We start from the raw sequence: 27,835 nt of genomic DNA, 5'->3' as shown, positions 1-27,835 counted from the left end.
GAGGCTGGAGGTATTAGCTGTGGAGCTCAGAGGGCCGCCTCACAGCGACATGAAAGGAGCCAGCGGCATGGACGGGGTGCCCAAGGTGAGTGAGGGCGGCTGTCTGAATGGGCAGGGGGTAAACTGCCTGTTACGCTTTAGGACAGTGGCCGATTTTTGTTCTGAGTTTCTAATGAAGCCAAAGGGTGGATACTAGTAACATGTCCGTTTGAGATGGGAAGGTTTTGTGTAGGTGTAAGTGTGGAAAATGTTTGTGCTTCAAGCCCCTTACCAGTTTGACTCGGAGATGGGTGAAAATTACTTTCTACCAGAAACCAGCTTCTGGGGTTAATAGCACAACCTATCCCTTTGTGTCCATTCACCTTCTAACACACTTCTTGAGCGAGACTTCAGGCCGCCCCGACCTCTCCTTTCTCTGGACCCTGCGCTCACTCTGTGTTACTCCAAATTCCCGGGTGACCCTGCCCTCCTTCCCCAGAGCAGAGCCCAGACCTGGGCTTCAGCCTCCCGTCCCAGGCCCACCGCGGGCGTTCCCGACCCCTGCTGTCTTCGCATTAACTTTCATATTGATCTGTGGGACTGGAGCTCAAGGGTGGGACATGAATCCAGAAAGAGTCACTATTTAGGAAGTAGAAATGGCTAAAAAAAAACTTGCTCAGACACAAAGAAAGTGAAGCTCAAGGGTTACTTTGCTACACCTTTTAAAAATATAAGAAGAACGGGGGTGGGTGGGAAGAAATGAAACAATTGCTAAATGGGGAGACTGATTATATGGATTAAATATTTATTATAGCAACAAGAATGATAGGTGTCGGTGGAATTTATAGCTGAGTAACGCATGCCATCCTCTCTTATGTAGGTCATGTGTATCTTAGCTAGAATATTGTACCCAACGATTTTCTTTGAAAATTTTTTAACCATTGGGAAAATGAAGGGAAAAATAATTTAGTAAACCTTGCATATCCTTTACCGAGATTCACCGATTCCTGGCACATCATTACACTGTCTGCATTTATTTTATATGTTTAGATACTGGCTCACACTGTGTCATTGTCAGCCATTTGAAAACAAATTGCACAGATAATGATACTCACCCCTAAATAAGTCAGCACATCTGCTGAAAACAAGGACATTCTCCTACACAACCCAAATATCATTATCACACCCAAGACAATTTACTTTGAATTAATAATTCCATTCTAACATTCAGCCCACCTTCGCATTTTCCAAAAAAAAATCCCTTCTGGCTTTTTTGGCTATTATTTGCGTGTGTGTTTGTTTTTGCCATCCAGAATTTATCCCAACGCCACACAGTGCATTGTTTGTCATCCTTAATCTAGAATAAGCCACTGCTTTTTCTTTTTCTTTTTATGACATTGATTTTTTTTTTAATCATGCCAGATTGTTTTATGATTTAGATTTCTTATTTATGTGCCGTCTATTGTGTTTAACTAATTCCTATAGCACTTTATAATGTGTAGTTAACATGTATGTGTGCATATGACTTCTGTATTTCCAGCATCCCCATTAAGTCCTATTGTGACTATTATACAGATAATAATAGCTGACACTTCCTGACCGACCCTCCGCCTCTGTGCCGAGTGCCCTCCTTGCACATCCCATTCCATCTTCACATCTCCAGGAGATGGAGGTGTCATTCTTATCCCCACTTTACAGACAAGGAAAGTAGGGTTCATGGACTTACCAAGGTCACACGCTAGTGCGTGGGTGCCGGGAGTCAGACCCGGGCCCACTGAACCCGGCCCCAGCCCTCAGCCGGCTCCCTTCCTGCTCCCTAGACCGGCAGCCGGCAAACTTTTCCTAAGGACCCAGGTAGAGTTTTACGCTTGTGGGCCACCTACCATCACTGTTGCATTTTCTCCTTTGTTTCCACACCCTTTAAAAATATAACTCGTTCTTCACCCTCGGGTAGGTCATACTGGCCAACCCCTGTCTTAGATGAATGATGTCTCAGCTCTCCGCCCAGGAGTGGCAAGGACCAGGGCAAGGACCCAAGTCTTGCTCCTAATCCAGAGGCAACCTCAGGGGACGGTTTCCTGGGTGTCCCTACAGAACTGTCAAAACACAGAGAAGAGAATATATTTGTAAAGCCTACACAGATAGGAGCCGTTACTGGCAAAGGTTGAGCTTCTTGCCTTTTGCAATGAAAAGGACATGCTCCATTCATTTTAGCACGTTGATCTACCTCATTGTAGTTTGATAGCTGTTTAAATGGTAGTGCAGGCCTTGAAGGGGTCGTGCCATGGACGTGGTTCTCAGCTGTGGTGCCTTGGCCTTGGCCTTGGCCTTGGCCTTGGCCTTGGTCTTGGCCTTGGCCTTGGCCTTGGCCTTGGCCTTGGTCTTGGTCTTGGTCTTGGTCTTGGTCTTGGTCTTGGTCTTGGTCTTGACAGCAGCACTTGCATCCCAATCGCCCTTCCCGCCCTGACCTCGGCCTGTGCGCACTGGATGGTGGCAACGACTGCTGAGTCCAGTTGTGCCCTAGTGTTGCTCTTGCCAACCAGGAGTTCCACATCGGTAGAGCTCTCACCTTAGTGCAGAGCAGGTTTTATTATATTTTCCCCTTATTGTCTTCTAAAACAAGGAGAAAACTGAAAAATAAACATGATGGTATTAGTGATAGGAAATGCCGGCCTCAAATGGTAACGGTTGCAACTAAGGCAGACATCCTTTCGCATGGCAAAGGGGCAAATCTCACCTTCACTCATGGGCTTGTTGGACTGTAGCTGATTGATTCCATGTTCAATGCTATTGCAGAAATGCCACAAAATTAGGTCTAAAAGACAAGGGGAATGAGTGATTTTATTATATGGAAGTCTTTGCTTTGGGTTTTTGGTTGTTTCAAAAGTGACTTATTTTTGAAAATCACATTTGCATATGCTTTAGTGATTCAGTCTTGTTTGTGGCAAATGGGCTTTTCTTCTGAGTGTGTGTCCGCACATATACACCGTTAGAGGTGATCTTCAAATAAGCATCTTTGTGCACAGACATCGTATCTCACTGGGGCAAATGCCCAGGAATTAAAGGGAGATTACTGAGTCGCTTCCTTTGTGAGTGGGGAGCAATTTCAGGCTCTCCTGGCCTTTAGCGGCTCTGAGATGGAAGGAAGACATTTTAAAGTCAAAGAACGGTAACTGGGACTGTGTGCGGAGAACTCATCATGGCCCACGATGCCCTGCCTGAGTCCACTGCCACCAGCCCCTGCTGTTCCCTGCCTTGGAGTGCTGCTCTCTCACCACCAAATTGTCTTCACTTATCAAGATCTGGAATTGTCTTGCCTTTGTCTCCCCCTCTGGAAAGTCAGCTCCCCGGGGGAGAGACCTGGGCTTTCCTGTTCAGTGCTGAATCTCTGTGCCTAGAGTGGTGTCTGCACATAGTAGGTACTCAATAAACACTTTCCATTGGGGCGTGTGAATGAATGAGAGGTTACAGGAAGTGCAGGTGGAGCCTTACGACACAGCCCTGCCCAGAGGACAGGAACTTCCTAGTTAACAGGTGGCTGGGAGCAGAGGTCATCACTGACTCTCAGCTCTCTAACCCCACCTGGCCCCAGCCTGAACTTCCATTCAGCCTAGGTTTCTGAGGAAAGGCCTCTTCCTTCTCCTGTGATCACGTGTGGCCCTAGATCTGAGCCTCTGCAACTGAAATCAAGGTCACAAGGACCTGTGGCCTCCCTCTGACCTTATCCAACAGCTTCATCCCATCACCCACCTCACAAGGCAAAACAGCCCAGACATAACATCCAACTTGAAAACACAACTCACTGTCCATTGTTCACTCAACACAGTTATTGGGCTTGGAGGTTTGGGTGATCAACACAGAGCGGACATCCGGTGGGGTCACAGTTAGTAAAGGAGTAAATGGACACGATGACTTCAGGTGGTGAAAAATGCCATAAAGAAAATAAAACAAGGTGATCTGATAAGGGTGATGGACAGACAGGGACTCTCTGGAGACTTGAGTGATGGGAAAAGCATTGCAGGCAGAGGGAATAGCAAATGCAAAGGCCCTGAGGTAGGAATGAATTCAGCAGAGTAGAGTATTCATTACAAGGCCATTGTTGGAGCAGAGTGAACAAGGGGAGCGATCTCGGGCGAGCCCTGTAAGAACTTAGAAATGCATTCTAATTGCAAAGGAAGCCACTGGTCTATTTAGAGCAGGAGATGACATGATCTGATTTATGTTTTTAAGAGCTTACTCAGGGTGCTGTGCACCAAAGGGACTGTGGGTAGGAAAGAGCTGAAGCAGAACATGAGTCAGGAGACAGCGCAGGTGGCTTTGTTTTCCATTTTGGATGCTCTCATGCTGTTCTCCGTGGACATGGAGAAGAATTGTTTGCTGTCTTTTGAAAAAAAAAAAAAAATGAAACTTTTGGAGTTTGAGATGGTCAGGGGATGCGAGCAGAAACAATAGTAAAGGAAGGTGTAAATAGCTTGTATTCGACACGTGCTAGCTACCTTTTTATTTTGTTTTTTAGAAACTGTTTTTTCCCCACCAACCTTATTTCTGTTTTCTGTTGAGACAATATGCCTTTCATTTATCCAGCAGATGCCAAGGGCCTGCTCTGTGCCAGGCGCTGTTCTAAGTGCCACAGAGGACAAAAGTGCCTCATCTCCTCTCTCAGTATTTAGTACTTGTCATGAGAGTTCATGAAGTGCCCCTTACAGTAAATTATTCTTTGCCCTGCTTAACAACCTTCATTCTCCTAACTGTACGTAATCTAGAGCTCACTCTTTAAAAAAAAAGCTGAACAGAACCCCACCCCCACCCTGGGAGTTAAAAAGTCGGCTGCAAAGGAATGTGGCCTCCGCGATCATGGAAACGGGGAAGTGACCATAGAAACGCAATGTGGTCATTTTGGAACTGTGGTGACTAAGGGAGGAAATGACAAGGGCCTGGAGAGGAAACAGCTCGGAGGAGGAAGGTGGGAGGCTGCTAACAGAGACGCCGCCAATGATACCCAAATACTCCCGCACGGAGTGCAGAAAGGGGAAGCGAGTATTTTAGGAGCCATTTCCAAATGTGCGGTTCACAAGCCGCTTGTTTGTTGGAGTGGAAGAGGCTGCTGCGTACACACCACAGGACAGAGTCCGCGCTGAGAGCGCAGTGTCCCCGGCCCTGCGCCGGAGGCTTCGAGGGCCCCCAGCTCTGCGCACCCGGGCGCAGGCCACCGGGGAATCCCCCGCGGGCCCTCCACAGTTGATAAGCTAGTGAATGGCAGGTGCTGCTCTTTTTCTTTTTCTTTTTTTAATTTAATTTTTACTTTTGTTTAAAGAATTACAGATGTCCCTTTTTCTCCCCAATGCCCCGTTCCCCCCCCCCCGTTCCTTCCCCCTCCCCAGTCCCTCTCCCCACCATCGTCCGTGTCCTTGGGTTGTGCATATATGCATATGAATTCTTTGGTTACTCTCTCCCCCTCCACCCCCTCTCCCCCTCCCTCTGACATTTGGTCAGTCTCAACTATGCTTCCATGTCATTGAATCTATTCTGGTCTTCAGTTTATTAAGTTCTTTAGATTCCATGTATAAGCGAGATCATGTGACATTTTTCTTTCACTGCCTGGCTTATTTCACTTAGCATAATACTCTCCAGGTCCATCCATACTGTCCCAAAGGGTACGAGATTCTTCTTCTTTACAGCTGCATTGTATTCCATGGTGTGAATGTCCCACAGCTTTTTAATCTACTCATCTACTGATGGGCACTTGGGCTGTTTCCAGATCTTGGCTATTGTAAACTGTGCTGCTATGAACATCGGGGTACATATATCCTTTCTGATGAATGTTTCAGGATTCTTAGGATACATTCCTAGGAGTGGAATCACTGGGTCAAATGGCAGCTCCATTTTTAATTTTTTGAGGAACCTCCATACTGTTTTCCATAGTGGTCTTTTTCTTTAAACTGTTGCTTCCCCTTGGGGTCGAGAGCAGCTTTTGTTTACTGCCCAGGGAGTCTGTCCTTTGGAGGGAAGGAAGGCTGTAGGGTCCCTCTCCCTTGGACATATTAGCCATCTGGTGAAGAAAAACTAAAACGTGCTTTGTGAAGTGTTCTCCTCGGGCTCAGAAGTTAAACTCGCCCTGGGGTTGGCAGGACGCAAAAGTCGGTTACTAGCAGCCAGTATTTCAAGCTGCCTCTTTCCTGCATGATGTTCACCAAAGTGAGGGGTCAGTGGCTCTGGGAAGCAGCAGGGCCAGTTGCATAGGCTTTTCTCTAACCTCCCTGGGCCCCCAGGTAAGGCTGGCGATGCTCTGATCTGTGGCCCACTATTGACAGCAAGAAGAGTAAGCCCAGGGACCTGGAATAAATTCACACCAACAGAGTGGAGCCTAAGTACCAGGATGGCCCCTTGCTTGCCTAACTTAATGCCCCTAAAAGTGGCCCTGGGAGAAAGAATCGGCGAACAAGCTGGCCCTTCATTCCTTTCTCTTCAATTCATGAAATGGCTTTGAATTCTTCCTAACCAATCAGGTGGGGAAATCACACCCCACACAGACCTTGACGTAGGTGCAGTGCATGGACAGATAGAGCATTCTTTAAGGTTAACTATGTATTTTAATTTTTTTTTTAAACCTCACCTATGGATATGCTTTTCTGTTGACTGTAGAGAGAGGAAGGGAAAGGGAGAGAGAGAGAAACATCAATGTGAGATAGAAACATTGGTTGCCTCCCGCGTGTGCCCCGACCAGGAATCGAACCCAAAACCCTTTGGTGCACAGGACGACACCCAACCAACAGCCACACCGACCAGGGTAGTTAATTATGCATTTTATTGTGCATTAGAAAAAGCCGAAACAACTCATCAGACTTGTAATTTCATACATAAAATTGCTTAGGGGGAGTATGCTGTTTTTTAATTGGCTTAATTTAATAGTTTAAGTAAAAAAATGTACCGATGGCACATGGATGTGACAGGAAGCATGTTGCTAATAGACGCGTGAAGTGGAAGAACACAGTCTTAGACAAAGCTTTCTCTTTAGGAGCTGGTATAATTGCTTATGATCAACCCAGTAACAACACAACACCTCCTGTTTCTCCATGCCTTTCCTCTCCTATTCCCTTAAAAAAAGGAAAGAAGGAAAGGAAATGAGAAAGGAGAAGAACCTACCTGTTATTTTCTTTAATCCCTCTGAGATTAAAGAAATTGAGAGATGGGTAAGAAAGGAAGCCAAGCAGGATGTCGGCCGCTGCAGCTGGGTCCGACCCTGGAAGCTGCCTCACTTTCCGATGAGGAAACTGAGGGCCAGGATGGTGCAGCTACGAGCCCCCCTCCCTCCACGAGTTTCTCTCGAGCGAAGGCCGAAGCGTCAGCCACTTGCCTCCCGCGTGCAACATTGCTCGCAACTCCTCTTTCCAAACCAAAGATCTTAAACAGTAGCGCAGGGACTCGCTGCACAGAGTGGGCTCGGGTGGAGGTGGCGGTGGGGAGATGACTCCAGGTCTCCCGGGCGCTACAGGCTGTAGAAGACAGTTTGGTAGAACAGGGACCCACTGTGGACCACATCCAGAAATATCAGTTAATCGAAGGCCTTGGAGAGCTTTCCTGTCACGTCATCTCAATCCTGAGCTTAGATCAGGGGCACCTGGTTCCCCTCGTCCCCCCAGCACATTGTCAGGCACGCAGGGGGCGTTTAGTAAGTAATCGCTGAATCGCTGAAGCACCAAGAGTGCATTTCCGCAAGATCCCCAAGAATAGGAGAAGTGTATTCATTCAGACAAGCTGATCTGGTCAAGATCGAAACCTATTGGAAAACCACCACGTTCAGGCATCAGGGAAGAAAGTGTCTCATTGCCAGTGGGTGGCTTGGGAATTTTTTCCGGCCACAGCCTCTTCCTCAAAGTCTCACTGGTCGACAGTGCTTCCTGCGGCTGTGTAAGTCCCTGCAGAGGGGCCTTTTCACCCGAACCACCGGGAGAAGCCAGTCTGGAGGGATCCGAGTTTAAAGTGACCCTGGAGAAATCCGTTAAGATGGTGCTTGTTCACCGAACATACCATCATCCAGGGCCACTTTTAGAGGCGTTTACAGTTTTCTTTTTCTCTCATTTCCAAGTTCACCAGGTTTTATACTTCTTTGGCCCCAGGGCCTATAGATAAATTCAACTCAGTATCCATTTGCATCCCGGTGGAGGGGAGGGGGCCATTGGGAATGTCCAGGGAATGTGTCATGGAACCGACCCCATCCCTTCCCGTGGCCACTGGCTTCTGCTCGAATCGCCGGGTAGGGACAGCTGCAGAAAGAACACACTGCTGGGCACAAGTGTTTCAGACCCCAGGCCTCCAGCACACAGCATCCCGCACCGGCGGCCATGGAAGGGTTCCCCTTCCCGAGTGAGCTCTGAGGTGTTTTCCAGGATATGGAATCATCACCTTTACAAATAATTTCTTTAAAGGGTGAAGGTGAAGGTGAGTCTCCGAGTTTCTCTCCTCTGGCATCATTTCCTGCGACTGTCTGCGTGCTTGGGACTCTGAGTTACCCGTGTGAAGGGTCCATTACTTGGTATTTCACGACTTTCCCCCTAAGTTACAAAAGTAGGTTAAGGTGTTTCCCAATAACTATCACACAAATGGAAATAACTGAAAGTTGTTTTATGTGCCAGGTTTTAAAATGACTAGGAGAGAATTTATATTTTGTTTAATAAGTTATATTCTACTCTGTTAAGTTTTTTTAAAGTTTAAATGCTACGTTATATATCAAAGTAATTGGGAAGATGGACTTTCAGTTCACTGACTTTTCTGCACACTCGGGAGCCTCTCATTCAAACACTTTTCAGCTTTTCCAAAAGGAGACCGCAGCAGAGATGCGCTGTGTTCCTCACCTCTGTGGCAAATCCGTTTTGGCTACAAAAACAACAGCAGTTTTCTCTCAGCGTCTCTCATTTAACTAGTCTGCTCGATTATTTAAAAACAGCTCCAGGAAAAGCAACTCTCCTTATGTTGGAAGACAATGCAAGAAATTACTTAGCTGTCACCTCATTGAAAAAATTCTAAGTATGTCTGAGAATGAATTGCAGATTTTTGAAGGGGAGCTGTGTCAAGCCCACAGCACTGCAAATCCCCGGGCACAACAGCCCTGACACGTTCAAGGGAGATCATTTAATGTGGCTGCAAATTTCAGGGCCAGTCTGACGGTGAAATATACCATTTTGCTGTCTGAAGTGTCTCAGCTCCCTGTCGCCTGTGGAATTTTACTTTTGGACGTTGCTGTGGAGAGCTGCAGTTCACAAGGGAAAATAAACGCAACGGTCACCGCTTCTTTGCTGGATGACTATGTCAGAGGGAGACGATTAACAAGGAGGCAAGGAAGAGGAAGGTGGGGAGGGGAGGGAGGGAAAGAGAGAAGAGACGAGTGATAGATGAAGAGAGAACACAGAGGAGGTCGCCCGTTGTGCGGTGTTCCCATCTCCCCTGCAGACCTCACAACACACTCCACGTGCAAGGGAGGGAGCAACAAACAGGTCACGCTCACTGCCTTCCCCAATGTCACAGGCGTGCAACACACAGCCATGGGGGTCCCGCGCGTAAGTTTCTATGTTGGCAGCATGTCCTCTCGTGGGAGGCCCGCCCGCGTGTGCACAGGACCCAGGTCACTGTGCAGCTGGTCAAAGGGGAGGCAGCGTGGTGACGGGGAGGGCAGCGAGCCTCCCCCATTTGCCTGGACATTCAGTCGATGTCCCGGGCTCCTGTGGTTCCTAGCGCACCTACAGTGAGACCCTTGAATTTACCGGGCAGGCCCTTGCCACCGCCTCTGTGTGCCTGATGCTGTGGCCTTGCTCTCAGGGGCCTGGGGAGAGAGAAACACACAAAATCAGCGCTTCTCAAAAAACACCCAAAGCACTTCTCAGTGTCTCAAGGGCCATAAATGGCACAGGACCTCTGACGGTGGGCAAGGGGAGCTGTGTCCCCGGTGTGAGTTATCCTGAAGTTCAAGAGGGTTTTCCCAGATCGAGGTACCTCTGTGTTCAGAGTGCTCTCAGCCAAGGTTAAGATTGGCTGGGAGTCCAGGTTCCCATCTATCCAGTCTGGGAGTAGACCGGGCTTAAGCGATGGTGACCAGCAGGAGCTTCAGGTCACCAACTCAGAAGCCGTTTTCTCCCAACAGAAAGGAATCCTTATCTAAAACTAGATTTTTATATTGGGGGGGGAATCAGGTAAACAAGATTTACAAAATGCAAACTCTCCCAGTGAACACAGACTGAAAGCATGTTTTCCTTCAATCCCAAATCTCTAGTGTCCTGGGCCCCAGTTCCCCATCCAGAGGGGGAGCCCCAGTGACTTCTGTACATCTTCCAGGAAGACACTGCTCATAAAAGCAAAAATGAATGCATGCTATATGCACAGTTTCTCAACTTGCTTTTTAAAAATCTCAATACTCTTTTAGATTGTTCTATGTCAGTTCATATAGACCCTACCTTGTTCTTTTTCATGACTGTATAGTATTCCATTATATAAATATATCATTATTTACCAGTAATTGCATTTAAGTTATTTCCTGAATTCTCAGTGCAGAATCTAATTCTGGTAAATAAACACAATGAACCAACTGAGCTAACAATGTTTTTATCTGTTTCCCATCCATCTCTCCAGCAGCACACTTTGTCATTCACTCATCCATTGCCTTCTCAAGGTGGAGTATATACTAAATGCTATGATTTGTAGGCTAAAAGAGCTGACTCTGGAGTCAAAACTGCCCGTGTTCCGATCTCGGTTCTGTCCCTTGCTTCTGAGCAGCCTCAGGGTACTTACTCACCCTCTCTGTGCCTAGCTTTCTCATCTCTAAAATAGGAGAGTAGTAACAGTACCTGCTTCATGGTATAGTGAACCTCAAGTGAGATGATCAGTGCTAGTTACTGCAACCCCTGGCTGAGTTTAAACTGTGAGCTCTCATTATTAACAAGGCATTGGCTAAACAGTCACCAACAAAACTACCACAGCGCCTGACTCAATATGCATCCAAAAGATTAGACAGGATGTTGTTTCCCTTAGATTAATTTATATAGCTGACACATATGGTGGGTAAGAAGTCTTCGATGTCGTGTGGGGCTTGCAATGGGGATCCTTCCCAGGTCTTGCTGGGACTCCTTAACACGTTTCCACCGCGCTCTCCACCTTCCCAAGGTTACTTCATAGAACATTGCGCCCGTGGAAATCTCTCGCACAAAGTAGATACTCTGTTTCTTCCTCAGGGCTGCCCTTCCTCTGTCTTTCTTCCCCTTTTTGGAAAATGTGGGTGGGAAAATGGGGGTGGTGAGGGAATTTTTCTTACGTTCTTGGAAACTTTTCTTTCTTTTAAAACATAATGAGCTTTTAAAAAACGGTGGGAAATAAACATTCTCAAAGCCAACAGTCTGCAGCATTCTGTCTGCCTTGATCTTTCCAAGTCTATATATTTGCATAATGTGAAATGCTTCCAAGTACATTCCAGGGGGGGGAAGGCTGCCCTTAAGATGATCAAAGCGCTTTCTCCCCGCATTGGCCCCTGGGGTGCCGAGTCCGGGCCCCTCGCCCTGCAAAGAAAGACACACGAGAGATAGTTCACTGGTCTCAACGCAAAAGTGGCAACATCCAGGGGAGGCCTTGAACTTAAGGGGTTCCCAGTTCCCAGATGGCAGAGGATTTGAAACAGCCACAGCGTGTGCTATTTCTGACTTGTCAGCCGCATGCATTTTTTATCGGAGTTGGTGCCCTCCGCTAGGATGGGCGGTGGTGTGAGAGCGGGAACTGCTGTGTTCACCATGTCTCCAGCACCGCAGCGGGTGCGTAGAGATGCTCGGCACCGTCCTGATGAGTGAGTGGATGCATGAGTGAATGAATGAATGAATGCATGAGTGAATGAATGAATGAGTGAATGAATGAGTGAATGAATGAATGAATGAATGAGTGAATGGCGTCCCAGAATTCTCCAATTATAACTTTTTACTCCGGGGGCTCATTGCTGATTCAACGTAGCTGAGCATGTTGCATCTCCCGGCTGCAGGAGGGTCTCCCCAGAGAGGCGATCACCACCACGAGAGCAGGAACCTCGCCTTCCTTGCTTTGTTCCCCTAAGCTCCTTCCCCTCCTTCCTCCCAAATGCTTTTTCGTCTCCCTTTCTCCTCTGCCAGCTGTCGTATGAAGGTGGGCATTTGAGGGAAATGCCCTTTTTGGAACTTGGCTAAAAAGCTTTCTTCCATGGTACCCAGAATCATCTGTGGGTCCACAGGGAATAAGAATAGAAATATACGTCCTTTCCCATCTCTTAAATATTTACAAAAACATTTCCAAATTAACACCCTATTGAAAGATACCTTGTGAGTGGCCTCAGTGACAACTGCAGTTGTTACGAGGCTCCTTGGCCGAGGCTTGTGGTTTGCGCAGTGCCAGGGACAGAGGTGCGAGGTGAATGTTTGCTGCTCCGTTTCGTGTTCCTCCAAGAGCGTGCAAGGCTGGCGTGCCCCACCCCCCACACTCCTAAAGGATTATTATCTCGGAGTCCTGAGTGGGTGGGGAGGAGGAGTGTAGCCTTAGGGGATGGTGGGGGGCACCTCTTCGGCTGAGATCCGGGGGAGGAGGGCCCAGTCATGCAGATCTGAAGGAAACATGTTCCCTCAGGAGTAGCAAGAACAAAGGTCCTGAGGTGGACGCAAGCTTACTTAGTGTGTAAGTAAGAAAACAGTGTGGCTGGAGGGAAGCTAACAGTAGTGGGCCAGGAGACCAATCAGGCAGGGCGATCAAGTGGGGAATTTAGGTTTTGTTCTAAGCTCAGTTCTAAGCAACTGGAGGTTTTTAAACAAGAGGTCAACATAATCAGATATATGTGTATAAAATATCATTCTGGCTGGTGTCTGGAGAATGGAGAATGGATTATAAGGGAATGGATGCAGTAATGGATGTGAGGGGAGCAGAGTCCAAGTGACCTTGGGCAGTTCATTTGCTCTCTCTGACCCTCAGTTTCCTCATCCATAAAATGGCAATAAGAAAACCTACCCCCAAGGCTTCTGGGAATTAAAGGATATAATGACTTCCATGCACCCAACACAGAATAGGTCCCCACTCAATCAAGTCCACTGTTATCTCCTCTTTATAGGTAACGCCCCAGGACTTCTCAGGTGTGTTTAATTCTTTGCTTTGTAAAATAAACTTTGATGGTCTTTGTTATTAAAACTCTGAGAAGTTAATTGCATGAGGTCTCCAGTGACAGCCCTGCCAATTATAACAAAATACCATATTGCGGGGGATCATGTTATGGCAACATATTTTGAGTTTTCCTTTGCTGGGAGTTTAAGATGTGGGCTGCTGCCCTTGAGACAGCAGGCTGAAAGTGCCAAGTCTACCGTGTCTGCAGAGTAAGCCTGGCCATCTTAGCCAGCTGTGGGTGCCCGCCGGGTGGGTGACCATACCAGCCCATTGTTCTCTGGGAAAGCGCCCTGCCTTTCACAATAGGCAAACCCACCAGCTAAGCTGGAGCCGACCCGGGCCTTCCACACGGCTGCCATGTCACAGCAGCTGCTCCACCTGAACACACGCGGCCTTATTTCTAGACATGTGCTGGCTTTTGAAATATATTTCATGGCAGCTGTGATGGTTGGTCAAAAACTATGTTTTTATGTTCCCTTTTCTTCCCAGTGTGGACAATGTACAGTTTTCCAAAAGGTAAAATCATGACTCTCATGCAAATAGAAAATGAACTCATATCAAAGATTTTGATAAATTGATTCATTAATGAGGGAACCAGGCAAATGTGAAAACCAGGTCAGAGAGCATTTGAGAATCTCGGTATTTGTAGGCAGTTTAATAAAGGACTAGGTACCAATCTGGTTAAAGTCTGACAAGGTAATAAACCATAATCTTCTGGGTTATCTTTTCCTACCGAACAGAAAGTATTTGCCTCCTTAACTGGAAAAAACTTATAAAGTAAAATGTAATGTCACTAAGTCTTAACCTTTAACCAACACTCTTGATAAGATTCTAAACCCTGTTCCCTCTAAATGCTTGATCTCCCCTGGATTCTCCAGGCTGAGCCCCCACATTCACCTGAAACCTGCTCATAGCACATTCAAGGGATAGGAACTGGGTGTGCGGACCAGCCAGGCCCTGAGGTCCACCTTCTGGATGTCTCGGTGGTCATTCTCACTAAAAGCCACCTAAAGGGTGGTGGAGTGTCACAGAGAGCTTCCCACTTCCCCTCCTCTCAAGAGAATTAAGAGCTGTCATCTGGGTGCCTGTGTCACTTTCCCTCCCAAAGACCTGACTTTGGGGCATCACATGACTCCCCCTTATCCAGCCATCAGCTCCCCAGGTAGCCAGTGAGCGCCTACTGTGCACTGGGATCTATATTTCATAATTCTCCTGTAATGGACGTGCATTGATATCATACGGGGGGGCGATTATGTTAAACTCACAGAAACAAACTGCCTTCATTTAATTATAGCAGAAAGTTCTAAAGTGATTTTTTATTTTTTTTTTGGAGAAGCATCTGGCTTATGGAAAGAATACCTGTCTGAGAACTAGGGAAACAGACTGGGGTTTGATCCTGGCTGTGTCACCACAGACAAGTCACTAACCCCCTGTGTCTTTATTTCATCATTCATGAATTAGTGAAGATATTTTATAGCATCTCCTATGCACCTGGGCCCATGCTTGACTCTGGGGACTGAGCAGCAAATAAGCGAGATATGGTCCCAGCAGACATGAGACTTCCAGTCCAATTCAGGGAAAAATAGCAAGAACCAGACAAAGAGCTATATCATAATTATGACAGTAACAGCCCAGCTTTACTGAACACTCACTGAGTGCCAGGGTACTTGCACTTCAATGAGCTTTATATACATATTGTCCGTTTAATTCTCACAATAACACCATGAGGTAAGAAATTACTATTATTTGCATTTTACAGACAAGGAAACTGAGTCGCCAGTGTGCTCAAGGGTACACAGCTAGGAAGTCACTGGACGATATAACCTCAAGGGTCATAGTTACCACAAACTAAGTCAGGGCCATGAGCGCATATCAGGGAGATTGGACCTGGTCTCAGGGTGCAGGTAAGACTTCCCTGAGAATGTGGCATGTCACCTGAGACCCCGCGGATGGGTAGGAATGAATCAGGCAAAGAGCAGGGCCTCGAGCCTCTGAGGACGAGGAAGGGAGATGCGGCAGCAGCTGTGAAGTGCTCTGCGTGCCTGAGTGAGCAGCGTTGGCACAGGGCTCGTTGGCAGTGGTAATAACAATGACTTCTTTCCCCCCTCCGACCCCAGGCACTCTTGGCCAAGGCACTTTATGACAACTACCCTGACTGCTCTGATGAGCTGGCTTTCTGCAAAGGAGACATCGTGACCATTCTGGAGCAAAATGTGCCGGAAAGTGAGGGCTGGTGGAGGTGCTTACTCCATGGGAGGCAAGGCCTGGCCCCTGCCAACCGCCTCCAAATCCTCGAGGAGGGCCCCGCAGACAGGCCCTGTCTCCCTTTCTTGAGAGGCCTGGAAGAAGCGCTCACTGACTTGGAGGAGACCTACCAGGTGCCCACCCTGCTCGGCCCCCAGTCTCCAGGCCCCGTGTATGAGCCAATGAAGAGCTGGGTGGAGGGACCCCCGGCACCCACAGTCCAAGTCTACGAATTCCCTGACCCACCTGCCAGAGCCAGAATTGTCTGTGAAAAGATGCTAAGCTTTCCAAAGCAGGTGAGCGTACTTCCAAATGAAAGGAATTGACGTGTGTTATAGCATAGAACTTGCATTACCTCTGCAGTTTTTAAAACTAGAAATTTTTTAAAAAGAGACAAAGAAGCACTCAGTAAATGCAGAATAAGAAACATTTTTTAGAAGGAAAGGAATTTAAACGAGACAGGAGAAAGAGAATAATGAGGTGTCAGGGACGCAGGACAGATTGTCAAGGTCCTCGGTCACCGCGGGCATTTCCCTCCACCCCGCACTTTGCTTTTAGCTCCAATGACACGTTCCACCTGGCCACAGCTCTGGGCAGAGGCCCCGATGAGGCCTGTGTCCTGGAACGCCCGCTCCCCGGTGAGGTCCTGGGGGCCCAGGAACATCATGCTTATGACCGAGGCCGCCTCCACACCAGCTTCCAACACCACCTTCCAACAGGAAGGTGTTGATGCCTTAGAAGACTGAATACTGCAGATTTTCTAACTCCCTGGGCTGCCAGGCAGAGAACCAGGCAGCTGTCCCAGGGCACTGGCTGCAAACACCAGAAGGAAGCTGGCTGTGCCCCCTGCAGCGGCCCCTGGGGTGGACCCCAGGTCGCTTTTCTGGAACAGCCGGACCGAAGCTCAGTCCGGTGTGCCCAGCTGCCCACTGAGCAGCTGGGTTGGAGCAGGGCCTCCCTGGTGGTGCCTCCAGGAAAAACAAGGGCCTTGGCTGACGTTATTTTGAGTTTCTTTTCAAAGTGATGAAAGAAAACAAAACAACGAAAGCCATTTCACCCCTTCCTAAAAGGAAAATAGAGGGGACTGTCCACAGTGCACCACATATCCCTAACACCCGACGCACGGCTCACTAAACGTGTTGAATGGACGGAGTGACCAGTTACAACACAAGGCTTCCTAACCATGACTTCAAGGGCTAGACTGACACCTGGTGTAAAACGGAGGCTGGGTTTACTGTCTACAGAGAAGGGCCAGGACGTTAGCCGTGAGATTTGTCCTTAGGTGAAGTGTGGCTGTGGTCGAGCCTGGCCCGTGTGGCCTGCGGCAGTCAAGTGGGAACCACAGCCACTGCTGGGGATTCACAGACCAGGGCTCGCCGCCACTGTGGTCGGCTTTCTGAGGTGGACCCAGTAAAACCCCTGGGGAACTTTCCTACCTTCTATCCCTGCTGAGGTTCCCTCTCTGGCTGCCATGTCTACATTTTTGCTCCCCCACCCTCACCCCTTTTTATTGCCTTCTCTGTGCTCGGGGGTCTTGGAGCACCATCTGTGGCGAGGAATCAGGAGTCCTGGGTCCCTTGGCTTCTGGGCAGCCACGATCACGCTAGGCGGTCACAACCCTCCCAGCTCCTCTCCCTGCTTTCTTTTTCCTCTGTGTCACGAGAGCTGTGGACCCTATCATTTCTGAGGTCACCTCCAGTTGTACTGTTTCTAAGTAATTTTACCGCTTCTTCTACACAAGAAGGAAGGAACCGAAGACATGGAACAGATAAACAGTGAAGAGTCTTCCAATCTGCAGAGCAGGCCGCCATCTCCCCTCTTGTGTAATCCGGTGGTTAGCCCTGTCTGGGGCTGCCCAGAAACACCCTGAGCAGAAGTGGGTGTTGCTAGAACAGGGTAAATCCACTAGCTTTGAGCTGTTTTCCGATGGGCTTGGAACACGGCCCAGAGATCCATTTCACTCCCATCTCTTGACTAAGGTTGGCCAAAAATTAAAAACTGAGATGGTGGAGACATGTCATTTTTACACATTGTGCCAACAGAGGAGCCGGTGTGTCAGCATCAGACGTCTCGATGGCTGGAAGGGACCTCTGTGGACCCTTAGGTTAGACAGCCCTTCACTTTACAAACAAGGAAACTGATTCCTAGGGAGGGGAAAGGGGACAGCCAAGGTCACAGGGCTCATGAAGACCAGAGATTCAAGCTTCCTTGTGTCTGCATGTCTGTCTGCATCCCCCGACTGGGAATGCCCAGGGGCAGAGCCCTCAGCACCCCCTTGACCTTCGTTTACCTGGCTCTGGCAACACTGTCTACTCTGCATTAATTTTTTTTATTAAAGTTTAACCTTCAAATCCTAAGGGTACAGCTCAGTTACTAGGATTCAGATCAAGAAATAGAACAAAGCTAAAAAACAAAACAAAAACAAAACCCCCCAGAAAGCAATAGAACAAAGCTGACACCAGGAGCCCCCCTCACCTCCTCCTGGTCACTTCCCGTCTGCGTGACCACGGTCTTGGGCTTTGTTTTACTTTTTGTTCTAACTTCCTTAATGCAACTCTCTGGCCTTACTTTTTTTTTAAATCACCAAATAAAGAACATATCTGATTTTGGTTTAAATTCAGAGAAGGGAATCTTTAGTGTTTCAAGTGAAAAGGGTCCTGATCTCCTGATGAAATTGCTCTCTTACCCACTAGTTCCTGAACTGGAGTTCCCCCCCGTCCCCCTAACCCTTTCGAAACCATGCTTCTCGAATGTGTTCCTTAATTGATTGCCATCTCAAACCTACGTTTCCCAAGACGCACTGGGCACTTCTGAGCTGGCTTCCTCCCACCAGAAATCCACACACAGGAAAGTCCCTTTGCTCCTGTAGGTGTTGCTGCAGCACGTGTGACCCACGGACGCGGATGCGTAAATGCCACAGGGCGGGGGCCGGGGGGGTAGCGGTCGGTCAGCAGAACAGCACCGGGGGAGCTCTAGGTGGGAGAGAGCGTGTGTGCCGGGATACGCCCGGTGACTGTTCCTTTCCCTCCGTTCCTTTTCCCTGCAAGGCCGTCTTCCCGATTCCCAGACCTGCTCAGGCCCCGTCGCCAGCTGTGTACGACGTGCCAGTCCAGGGCCGCGGCCGCCCAGCCCTGAAGGTGAGCCCTGACCCTGGCCCCGCTCCCCAGGGGGCCTCTCCACCCAGAGTGTGGGATTCTTGGTGTCACAGGGATGACTTCTGGAGCATCTGTCCGCTCCTGGCTCCAGAGTTCATGTCACCACTCAGAAGCCAGCTTCGCGCCCAGGGAGCTCAGGCCTGCACAGGAGAACTTTATGCTATTTGAATGCTGAATATTTTTAAAGTTTTTACTTTTCATTTGTAGTAGATTCTTTATATCTATGCACACACACATATACGCATAGACATATATGCCTTTTTAAGGATAATATTTTGCAGGATATACAGGGTGGGGTAAAAGTAGGTTTACAGTCGTGAGGACAAGAAACATTTAGTCTTGTGTTACCCTTTGTTAATGATTGTATAATTTTCCATACAAACAGCTGCAACCCAACTTTAGCCCCACCCTGTACATCACAGTCTTAGCATCATCATTGCTTATCTTAACACTGGTCGCCTCTGGGGGATGGAATTTCAGGTGATTTTTTTTTTTTTTTTTTTTTTTTACTTATTTGTAAGTAACTGGCACATCAAATTTGTGAGGCATGCTTCCTGTACTCAAAGAACAATTTCACTCAGTTCTTAGCCCATCCAAGCTCCCCTGTGGCTGCGCCCGTCCCTGTTCCCTCAATGTGGACAGAATCACCTGGAGTTTTAACCACACCTGCTGCCCCGCTCAAGCCCCAAAGATGCTTTTTTTTTTAACCTTCACCTGAGGATATGTTTTTATTGATTTTTAGAGAGAGAGGGAGGGAGAGAGGGAGACACATCGATGTGAGAGAAGCTCATTGATCAGTTGCCTCCTGTACACACCCCGACTGAGGATCAAACCTGCAACCGCTTGGTGTCCAGGACGACTCTCCAGCCACCTGAGCCACCCGGCCAGGGCCCCCAAAGACTCTTGTTTCGGCCTGAGTGGGGCCCTCTGCAAACCCTAACTTTTTCTCTGCATCTTTGCAAAGCCTGTCTTGGTGCTCTCTCAGCTCGCTCTGGAGCACGGGACCGTTTTTCACAGCCTAATATCTATTTTTTCTAATTGCTGCACAAAAATGTGCATTATCTAGACAGCTGCCGTGTCTTGTGCTCAGTGCTGGGTGTATACATGTCATTTGGCTTAGTGGCTATAGTTAGCAGGTGCTCCTTAAGTACTGGCAGGGTGAATGTGTGAGTAACAAGCCCAGGAAAATTTCTACTGGGACAAACAGAAGAAAGACAGAGGACATGTGAGGCCCCAGCCTCGTTTATTCTCGGTCTTTCAGTCTCAAGGCCGGGGAACGGAAGGCGATGAGCTACCGTTCTTAACTCAGGCAACCGCAGTTCGTTCTCGCTACACTTTGTCCCCTCTTCGGTTGGGAGGCATCTTTTCAATGCAGAGAGTCCACTGTTGAAAAGATACCCACTGTGGGGCGTAAACCTCCCCCACAGAACACGGTGACCGAGAGTCCCAAGTCCTCAGTAATTTGTGGTTTTGCTTGGAGAAAACACTGGTGTGGGAGCATTTGCGATGGGTGGCCTTCAGGAAGGAAAATCCTACATTGTCCTGCTTTGTGGTCTTTCCCCAGGAGCCAGAGAAGCAGCAGTTATATGACATACCTCCCAGCCCCAAAAGGGCAGGACGTGGTCTCCAGGCTGGCCAGCCCAGTGTAAGTATGACCGGGTGCTGAAGTTTGATGTATGAAACATGCACAGACTTTTATTAGCTTGGTCGAAATGCTCGCTGCGAGTTCCTCGTGGCAGACCTCACTTCACCGAGGCCCTCGCTGCAGTGGGGTGTAGGAGCAGGGCGGCTTGTGTGGCTGGGGCAAGTCCTCCCGCTTCTGCAGCCTCCGTTTCTATTACAGACCCAGTGCAAGCATGAGGGAGTCCCGGTGAGGGGCTCAAGGCAGTGCTGGACACAGAGCAAGGGCTCAGAGACCCTAGAGAAATGCTTCTTATTATCATAGACCTCCGAGACAGGTTGTGTTAAAGTTGTTTTTTATTTGTATGTAGGGGAAAGGCCTTAATTTGAAATCTGGGTCATCTGTGTTTACCCTTGGATTCTGTCACATGTGTACAATAGATATACCCATGCCCAAGGTGATCAGGGAAGGCCTTACAGGAGAGGTGGCATCTCAGCAATGTCCCAAGGGATGCATAGGAGTTTGTTAGGTGGAAAGGAAAGGGTTGGGAGGGCATTTAGAGCAGGGGGACCAGTTTGGGCGAAATTAAATATTGCAGTCAAAGGGACCATTCTGCATTCAGGGAAAGGTAAGCAGCCTGGGTAGCTGGACCTACGGGGGGGGGGGGCAAGTGAGGTGGGGAACATGATGGAAGCGGGAAGAAGGGAGGCTCAAAAGGAGAGTGGAACCAGACTGAAGGGCCTTGAGTGACAGTGGCACTGGGGAGCCACTAAAGAAGCTTGAGCAGGGGCATGGTGATCAGCACAGTGCCCAGCACTTCAGATCCTCAGTATAATACACATTTGTCAAATGAGCTGCTCACACCTCTTTTATTGCTACTAAGCTGGGTGACTGTGTGGTTCTCCACAGAGGCAGAGTGTTCCTGTGACATCAACAGTCTCCTTAAGGAAAGCCTGCTACAAAACACTGCCAAACCCTCAGAAATCAGAGTGGGTTTACGACACTCCAGTGACTGCAGGAAAAGCTAATGTGAAAAATGTGTCTCTAAGGAGCTTCGTGGAAGAATCGGGGCCCCACATGTCCAGTTTCCACAGTCCTCCAAATAGCAGAGCGAGGTCCCTCGCTCCACACCTGTGTGAAAATGTGCGGGTGCAGAAAAACCTCAGCCTTCCAGAAATCCCTGCGTGCCACATTCCAGCACCCAGGGGCACCACCCCTTCGGATGGCAGTGTCAGCTACAAAGTTCCTTCCAGCTTTCTGATTCCCCGCGTGGAACAGCAGAACACCACGCCAAACATCTATGATATCCCTAAAGCTGTGCCAAGTGCCCCTCGGGCCAGAAAAGAGCAGGGGAAAGTTGATGGGGCTTCAGAGAAGGCCGCGGAGCCTCCCGGCACCTGGCTCTCCAGGCAGGCCACGTGGCCCTCTCCTGAGCCTGACAGGTTATCTGTGAACAGTTCCGACAGCAGGGCCAGTGTCACGTCTTCCTGTTCCACCACGTCCACCGACTCTGTGTCTAGCTCCTCCTCCGAGGAGTCCTCGAAGGAGCTCTCCTTGGACCTGGACGTGGCCAAAAGGACGGTAACGGCTCTCCAGCACAAGGTGGCCAGCTCTGTCGCGGGCTTGATGTTCTTCGTGAGCAGTAAGTGGAGGCTCAGAGACTCTCTGGAGGCCAACATCGACTCGATCCGCAGGGCCACCGACCACATCGAAGGATCCCTGAGAGAATTTCTGGATTTCGCCCATGGGGTCTGTGGGGCAGCCTGTAGCCTCCCCAACAGCAACCTTCAGGCCAGAATTAGGGAGCAGCTGCAGACCATCTCCACCTCCTACCATATCCTGCTGGAGACCAAGGAGGGCCTGGATGGCTGCAACTGGTCCCTGGACGTCCTTGTGTCTGACAAAGTCCAGAACAACCTGGATGACCTGGAAAGATTTGTCTTGGTGGCGCGGATGGTTCCAGAAGACATCAAGAGGTTTGCCTCCATGGTCATTGCCAACGGGAGGCTCCTTTTCAAGCAGAATTGTGAAGAGGAAGAGACCGTGCCCTTGACCCCAAACGCAGAATTCAAGCTTGCAAAATGCATCCAGCTTCCCCGAAGGGAAATGGAATCCTACCAACGGAGTGCGCCTGGTACTAAACAGGGGGACAGCAGATTCTGCCCTGACCTGCTCAGGAAAAACTGCACCAATGTCTGTGAGAAGGTGAGTTGGAGACCAGAGACCAGAGTTGTGTGACATGAAGGGCTTCCTGTATTTATCTGTCATAGTCGCCAACAAGTCAGACCCTGAGAATCTTTCAGTAGCTGTACAGGCTTTGGGAGACACTGGTTCCACTTTCCAAAAAAATAAAATTTATGGAAGTAAAATTCTAGATGAAATCTTATTAAGAAGTAAGATGAAAATTTTAAATGAAGGCAGATAGGATGTCTTCTGGAAATTTGAGGGTTTGGGGTTCACCTCTGACACTAAGATGAGAAAGGACTTGAAAATTCTTTTGAAACCCATTCTTTGAGCCAGTTTCTTAATCTTACCATCAAATTTTCTTGCATTTTCGAAAACTATGAATTTAGTCCATGTTAGTGTGTTTCTTAGAAACAGAAGAAGGCAGTGTACACACTCTTCCAAACTGTGTGTAGTCTAAGCAGCCTTGAGACTCCAGGTGCTCTTAGAAAAACTGCTGCATGAGTTCAGACACTGTAGAGACAGAGCATTCGGTTCAAGGATTGCGAGTCTCAGGAAGCCCAGCAGGTCACTGGGGGGCTGTTCAGCCCAGTTTTGGTATCTTGGTATCCTGCTGAAATGCCTTGTTCTGTACGAGGTTTGACATACTCTAGACAAGCTAGAAACTTGGATGGTTTTCATTTCCCAATTAAATAAATAAATAAATATGTATATATACAAATCTAAAATAAAAAGGACCTGTATGTCATTATACTAGGCCGTATCAGTAGACACAATCCAGCCCTTGGGCGGCCAGAGTGTCCTTTGCTGAAAAAGGCATCAGTGCACAGAGCAGAAACCTGAAGAGGAGTGCTCAGAATGCAGAGTGGACTTATAGAGCCATCGGGTCATATAAAAACCATTCAAGGGGGTGATTCAAAGCATTTGTCTTTTTCAGAGGTTGCCTAACCTGGAGGAGAAAGTGAAACCCATCCTGGAACAAAGGCTGGACGGAAGCAAAGACTTAGAAACACAGGTAAGCGAGACGGCTCACCCTGCAATCAGCTGCTTCCTCCCTGGAGATGTTTCCTGCTGTGAGTCATTCAGCATATAGCCATGACCCACTGGGGAGGAGACTTGGTTTTTGTGATGGTTTTCCTTTTCATGCTGGAAGGGACCCTGGAGATGGACGGGTTCAGTGAGCCCCAGGGTGGAGAAGGTGGTCTGTAACCATTCTTGAAATAACGCCAGCTGCTCTGCCTGTTCACCACAGGCGATGCCAACGCAGCAGTGAGTCCACGGGCTCACATTCCCTTTGACATCATTCCCTCTTACGGCCTCTGATGTCAACTGAAAGGCCCTTTGGGTTTGGGGGCCTGTGTATCTTCAGCATCTTTTGACACTTGATGTTCTTTTTTTTTTTAATCGAAGATGTTATCATTGTGCTTATTTTTATTGATGGCCTTTTCTTGGTGGCAAATCACAGCAGTCTTCCATTTACCAATTTAAAAAGTTCCCTTTAAATTAATATAAGCTGCTCCATTTAAAGGCAAAGATTAAGCCCTAGCGGGTTTGGCTCAGTGGTTAGAGAATCAGCCTGCAGACTGAAGGGTCCCTGGTTCGATTCTGGCCAAGGGCACGTACCTCGGTTGCAGGCTCGATCCCCGGCCCTGGTCGGGGCACGTGCAGAAGGCAACCAATCGATGTGTCTCTCTCAAGTCGATTCTCTCTCTCTCTCCCCCCACCTTCCACTCTCTCTGAAAAGCAATAAGAAAAATATCCTCAGGTGAGGATTTAAAAAAAAAAAGACAAAGATTAAGCAAGTTGACTTGAAGATGAAGGCAGGAAGGGCATGACTGTGAAGGTTTTCTTTGAATCAGGGAAGCCTGGGAAGCAGTGAACCAGTTTATCCCCTGGCTGGGGAGGGGTAGGAGGGGGAGGGACAGCGATGACCAGTCATGTGGACAAGATCATTTGCCTTCTCAGAGGCTAAAGAGGCCCAGAAGCCAGGCCTCCTGGTACGCAGGTCTCCGAGCCTCAAGCACCTGTCTTTGGGCCTGCCAGGTGGCTGAAAGCCATGCTCTTTTGTTCAACGTGAAGTACACCTGAGACCAGCGCCTCTACACTTGAGAGTGCACTGCAGTCTCCTGTAGGGCTTCTGAAAACCCAGAGGCCCCACTCCTAGAGTTTCTGACTCAGTAGGTCTGGGGTGGGAGCAAGAATTTCTTATCTAACAAGTTCCCAGTGAGGCTGATGCAGCAGGTCCATGGGCCACACTTGGGAAATCACTGCTTTAGACGAACAGTGCTTCTCAGTGGGGCTGGGGTACCACTGACCACTGGGGGACAGTTGTGCATTGTGTGGGTGGCACTCAGCACCCCTAGCCCCTGCCCTCTAACTGCGTGCAGTGCTCCCTGGTCAGTGTGATAGATAACCAGGAACATCTCCACACAGTCCAACCCCCCGAGATGAGAGTCCTGGCACATTTTTATTTACCTGCACTTCACACTTTCAGGCTAAGCTGCCAACATTCCAGCATCGAGGTTGTTGCTTTTTGTTCCAGCCTCTGCTGCATCCTTCTTGTGCTCCCTGCCCCCAGGGATCCATCTCGGCCAGCACCCCCATCTCTTCTTCCCTTTGCCTGTCTATTTTAATCTGTGTGCTGCTCTAACAGAGTCCTGTAGACTAGGTGGCTTATAAACATCAGACATTTATTTCTCACAGCTCTGCGGGCTAGAAGTTGGAGACGAGGGTGCCTGCATGGTCAGGTTCTGGGGACAGCTGTCTCCCAGGTCGCGGCCTGTCTTCTTGCTGTGCCCTCACCTTGCAGGGAGCAGAGAGGGCAGGCAAGCTCCTCCTGAGCCCTAGAAGGGCACTAATCCCATCTATGGGGACCCACCCACAGGACTGCATCTGATCTTATTCACGTCCCAAAGGCACTATGTCCTCACATCTTCACACTGGAGGGCAGAGTTTCAACATATGGATTTGGGGACGACACGGTCAGACCATGCCACTGTCTGGGGGCTTCTGGCGTTTTGAGATCATAGGTCAGTGAGAGAGTGCACAGTTTAATGGAAAGAATGAGTTTCAGGCTCCGCTGACTTGGCCTAGGCCTCCAGATCTTTATTTTGCTCATCAAATGACTCTGGACAGTCTCCTTTCTTCAGGGAGCTTCAGTCCCTCACCTGACAGCGGGGCTTTTGGTTGTTACCTGGAGTGGCCGCCAGTACATTGGATGCTGAGAATCTTTCCACAGTGGGTAGACTTTAGGGGGACGTTGGTTCCATATTCCAGAAAACAAAATTCATGAATGTAAAACTCTAGGTGAAACCTGACTAGCAAGCAAGAGAAATCTTTTCGTATTAAGGCAGGTAGGTCAGCATATTTTGATTACTTCTGAAAATTTTTGAGGTTCAGGCTCTACTTCTGAACTGGAGTTAGAAAGGATTTTTTTAATCCTTTAAAACCTGTTCTTTGAGGAAACATTTGAATCTCACCGTCAAGTTTTCTTGCATTTTTGAAAGTTATAAAATTCGTCATTGTCAGTGTGCTTCTTAGACTGGGTTTCCGATGGTTTGTTGAGAGAATGGACTAAGATTTTATACATTTGTATAAAATATGTAAGATTATATGTATGATATTTTATAAGATTGTATACAGGGTGTCCCCAGAACATGTATACACACTTTATTTATTATTTTTTATTTATTTATTTTAATCTTCATCTGAGGATATTTTTTCCATTGCTTTTCAGAGAGAGTGGGAGAAAGAGAGAGAGAAACATCAGTGTGAGAGAGACACATCGATTGGTTGCCTCCCACACATGCCCCTGAGGCTGGAGCCTGCAACCGAGGTACATGCCCTTGGCCGGAATCAAACCCAGGGCCCTTCGGTTGACCGGCCAGCACTCTAACCACTGAGCCAAACCAGCCAGGGCTATACACACTAACAGCTGACAGCTCAATTGATGTTTCTTTCTTCTCAGCCAGACTAAGGTTTGAACAAAGGAAATTCATCCTAAAATGCTATTGGAAGTTTGAAAACACAGTTGAAGTACAAACACTGCCTTTATAATTATTCAAAGCGTGTATACATTTTTGGGACACCCGATATATTATAGTTTTTATATAACAGTGCTTTGAAAACATTAACATTAATTTGTTAGGCAAATGTTGCCCTAGGGGGCTTCCCACACAAAATTGCACTTTTTCTTATAAAAGTCTACCAAATTGAACAAAAACAGGCAAAGGGAGCCAAGCACAGGCCGTTGATGGAATCCGCCCCTTATCTACCTTTCCTTCCCCTTCCCCAGGACCCCACCTCCCCCGCGGCCCGAGCGGGGTGTCGGCAGGATCCCGAGACGAAGGTCCACCTTTCGGAGCACTGCCGGCTCTACTTCGGGGCGCTCTTCAAAGCCATCGGTGCCTTTCACAGCAGCCTGGGCCACGGCCAGCGCCCCGAGATCCTCGTTGTGCAGAGCAAGCTGGTCATCATGATCGGCCAGAAGCTGGTGGACACGCTGTGCAAGGAGACCCAGGACAGAGACGTGCGCAACGAGATCCTGTGTGGCAGCAGCCACCTCTGCAGCCTGCTCAAGAACCTGGCTCTGGCCACCAAGCACGCGGTGCTCGAGCACCCAAGCCCCGCAGCCCTGGGCCACCTCCAGGCCGAGGCCCAGAAGCTGGAGCAATACACTCGGCAGTTCAGAGGGACGCTGGAGTGAGCCTCCCTCCCTTCTGTACAACTCTGCTTTACAGGGAAAGCCCGCCTGGGGATGCGCCAATGGGCCAAAACAGCCACGTGCCCACAGCCGGTGTTATCCGGTGCCCAGGCAACCCCAGGACATTGACTTAGCCCACAGAGTCGGGGAAGAGAGACAGCTGTTAAGTAAGGACACTGCTAAGTGTTTATCACATAAGGTCAGTGTATAAAGTGACACTGCAGAAACCAATTTTTATATTGGTTAAATATGTGCTTGTTTTAAATTCATTCATTTAATATTTATTTATTGGGCACCCTACTGTATGTCCAATTTTGGGTTCCGCGCATGTAGCAGTAAATTAAACAGAAACCTCACCCTCAGGGAGCTTATAATCTAGTGGGGAGACGGGCAATACAATGACAGAGAAATACGTATACAGTACATCAGGTGCTAGGAAGAAAATAAAGCCAGGGAGGGGAAAGAGGCTTATTTTCAAATGAGTAATTTCTGTTGCATTCGTTAGATAAGGTAATGAGTATTTCGGTTTTGATTGAATTAATTCTGAGATTGGTACAAATTATGTATCTGTGTCTTACACCAAATATATATTTATATTGGCTGTTTTATCTTCACCGAGTTAGAGATGCACATTATATTTGCAACATATCCTGTTCTGTTGGGTTCCCCATTAATTTATTTTGTACATTGTAGATTCTGTGTTGATAAATTCAGGATGCTCAATCAGCAAAGGTGTATACCTCAACATTTACGATATTGTCATTTATAGTATTATGTAAATATAATCATGAAACATCCTTT

The 27,835-nt window shown here is 48.3% G+C and overlaps 1 protein-coding gene across 1 annotated transcript; it reads left to right on the top strand.

The window, feature by feature from the left end:
* Nucleotides 1-49: 49 nt before the first annotated feature.
* CASS4 (Cas scaffold protein family member 4) lies at nt 50-27,835 on the top strand (the record flags this gene model as incomplete). The annotated part of the gene is made up of 7 exons (XM_081149240.1): nt 50-85; nt 15,246-15,668; nt 18,420-18,509; nt 20,092-20,172; nt 21,058-22,353; nt 23,270-23,347; nt 26,627-27,835. 7 exons carry the CDS (start codon nt 50-52, stop codon nt 27,035-27,037), a joined length of 2,415 nt encoding a protein of 804 aa, XP_081005366.1. The 3' UTR covers nt 27,038-27,835.

The sequence above is a fragment of the Miniopterus schreibersii genome (genome assembly GCF_964146895.1).
Source record: "Miniopterus schreibersii genome assembly, chromosome: 10".
Classification (NCBI taxonomy): Eukaryota; Metazoa; Chordata; class Mammalia; order Chiroptera; family Miniopteridae; genus Miniopterus; species Miniopterus schreibersii.
This window is presented reverse-complemented; position numbering and strand designations above follow the sequence as displayed.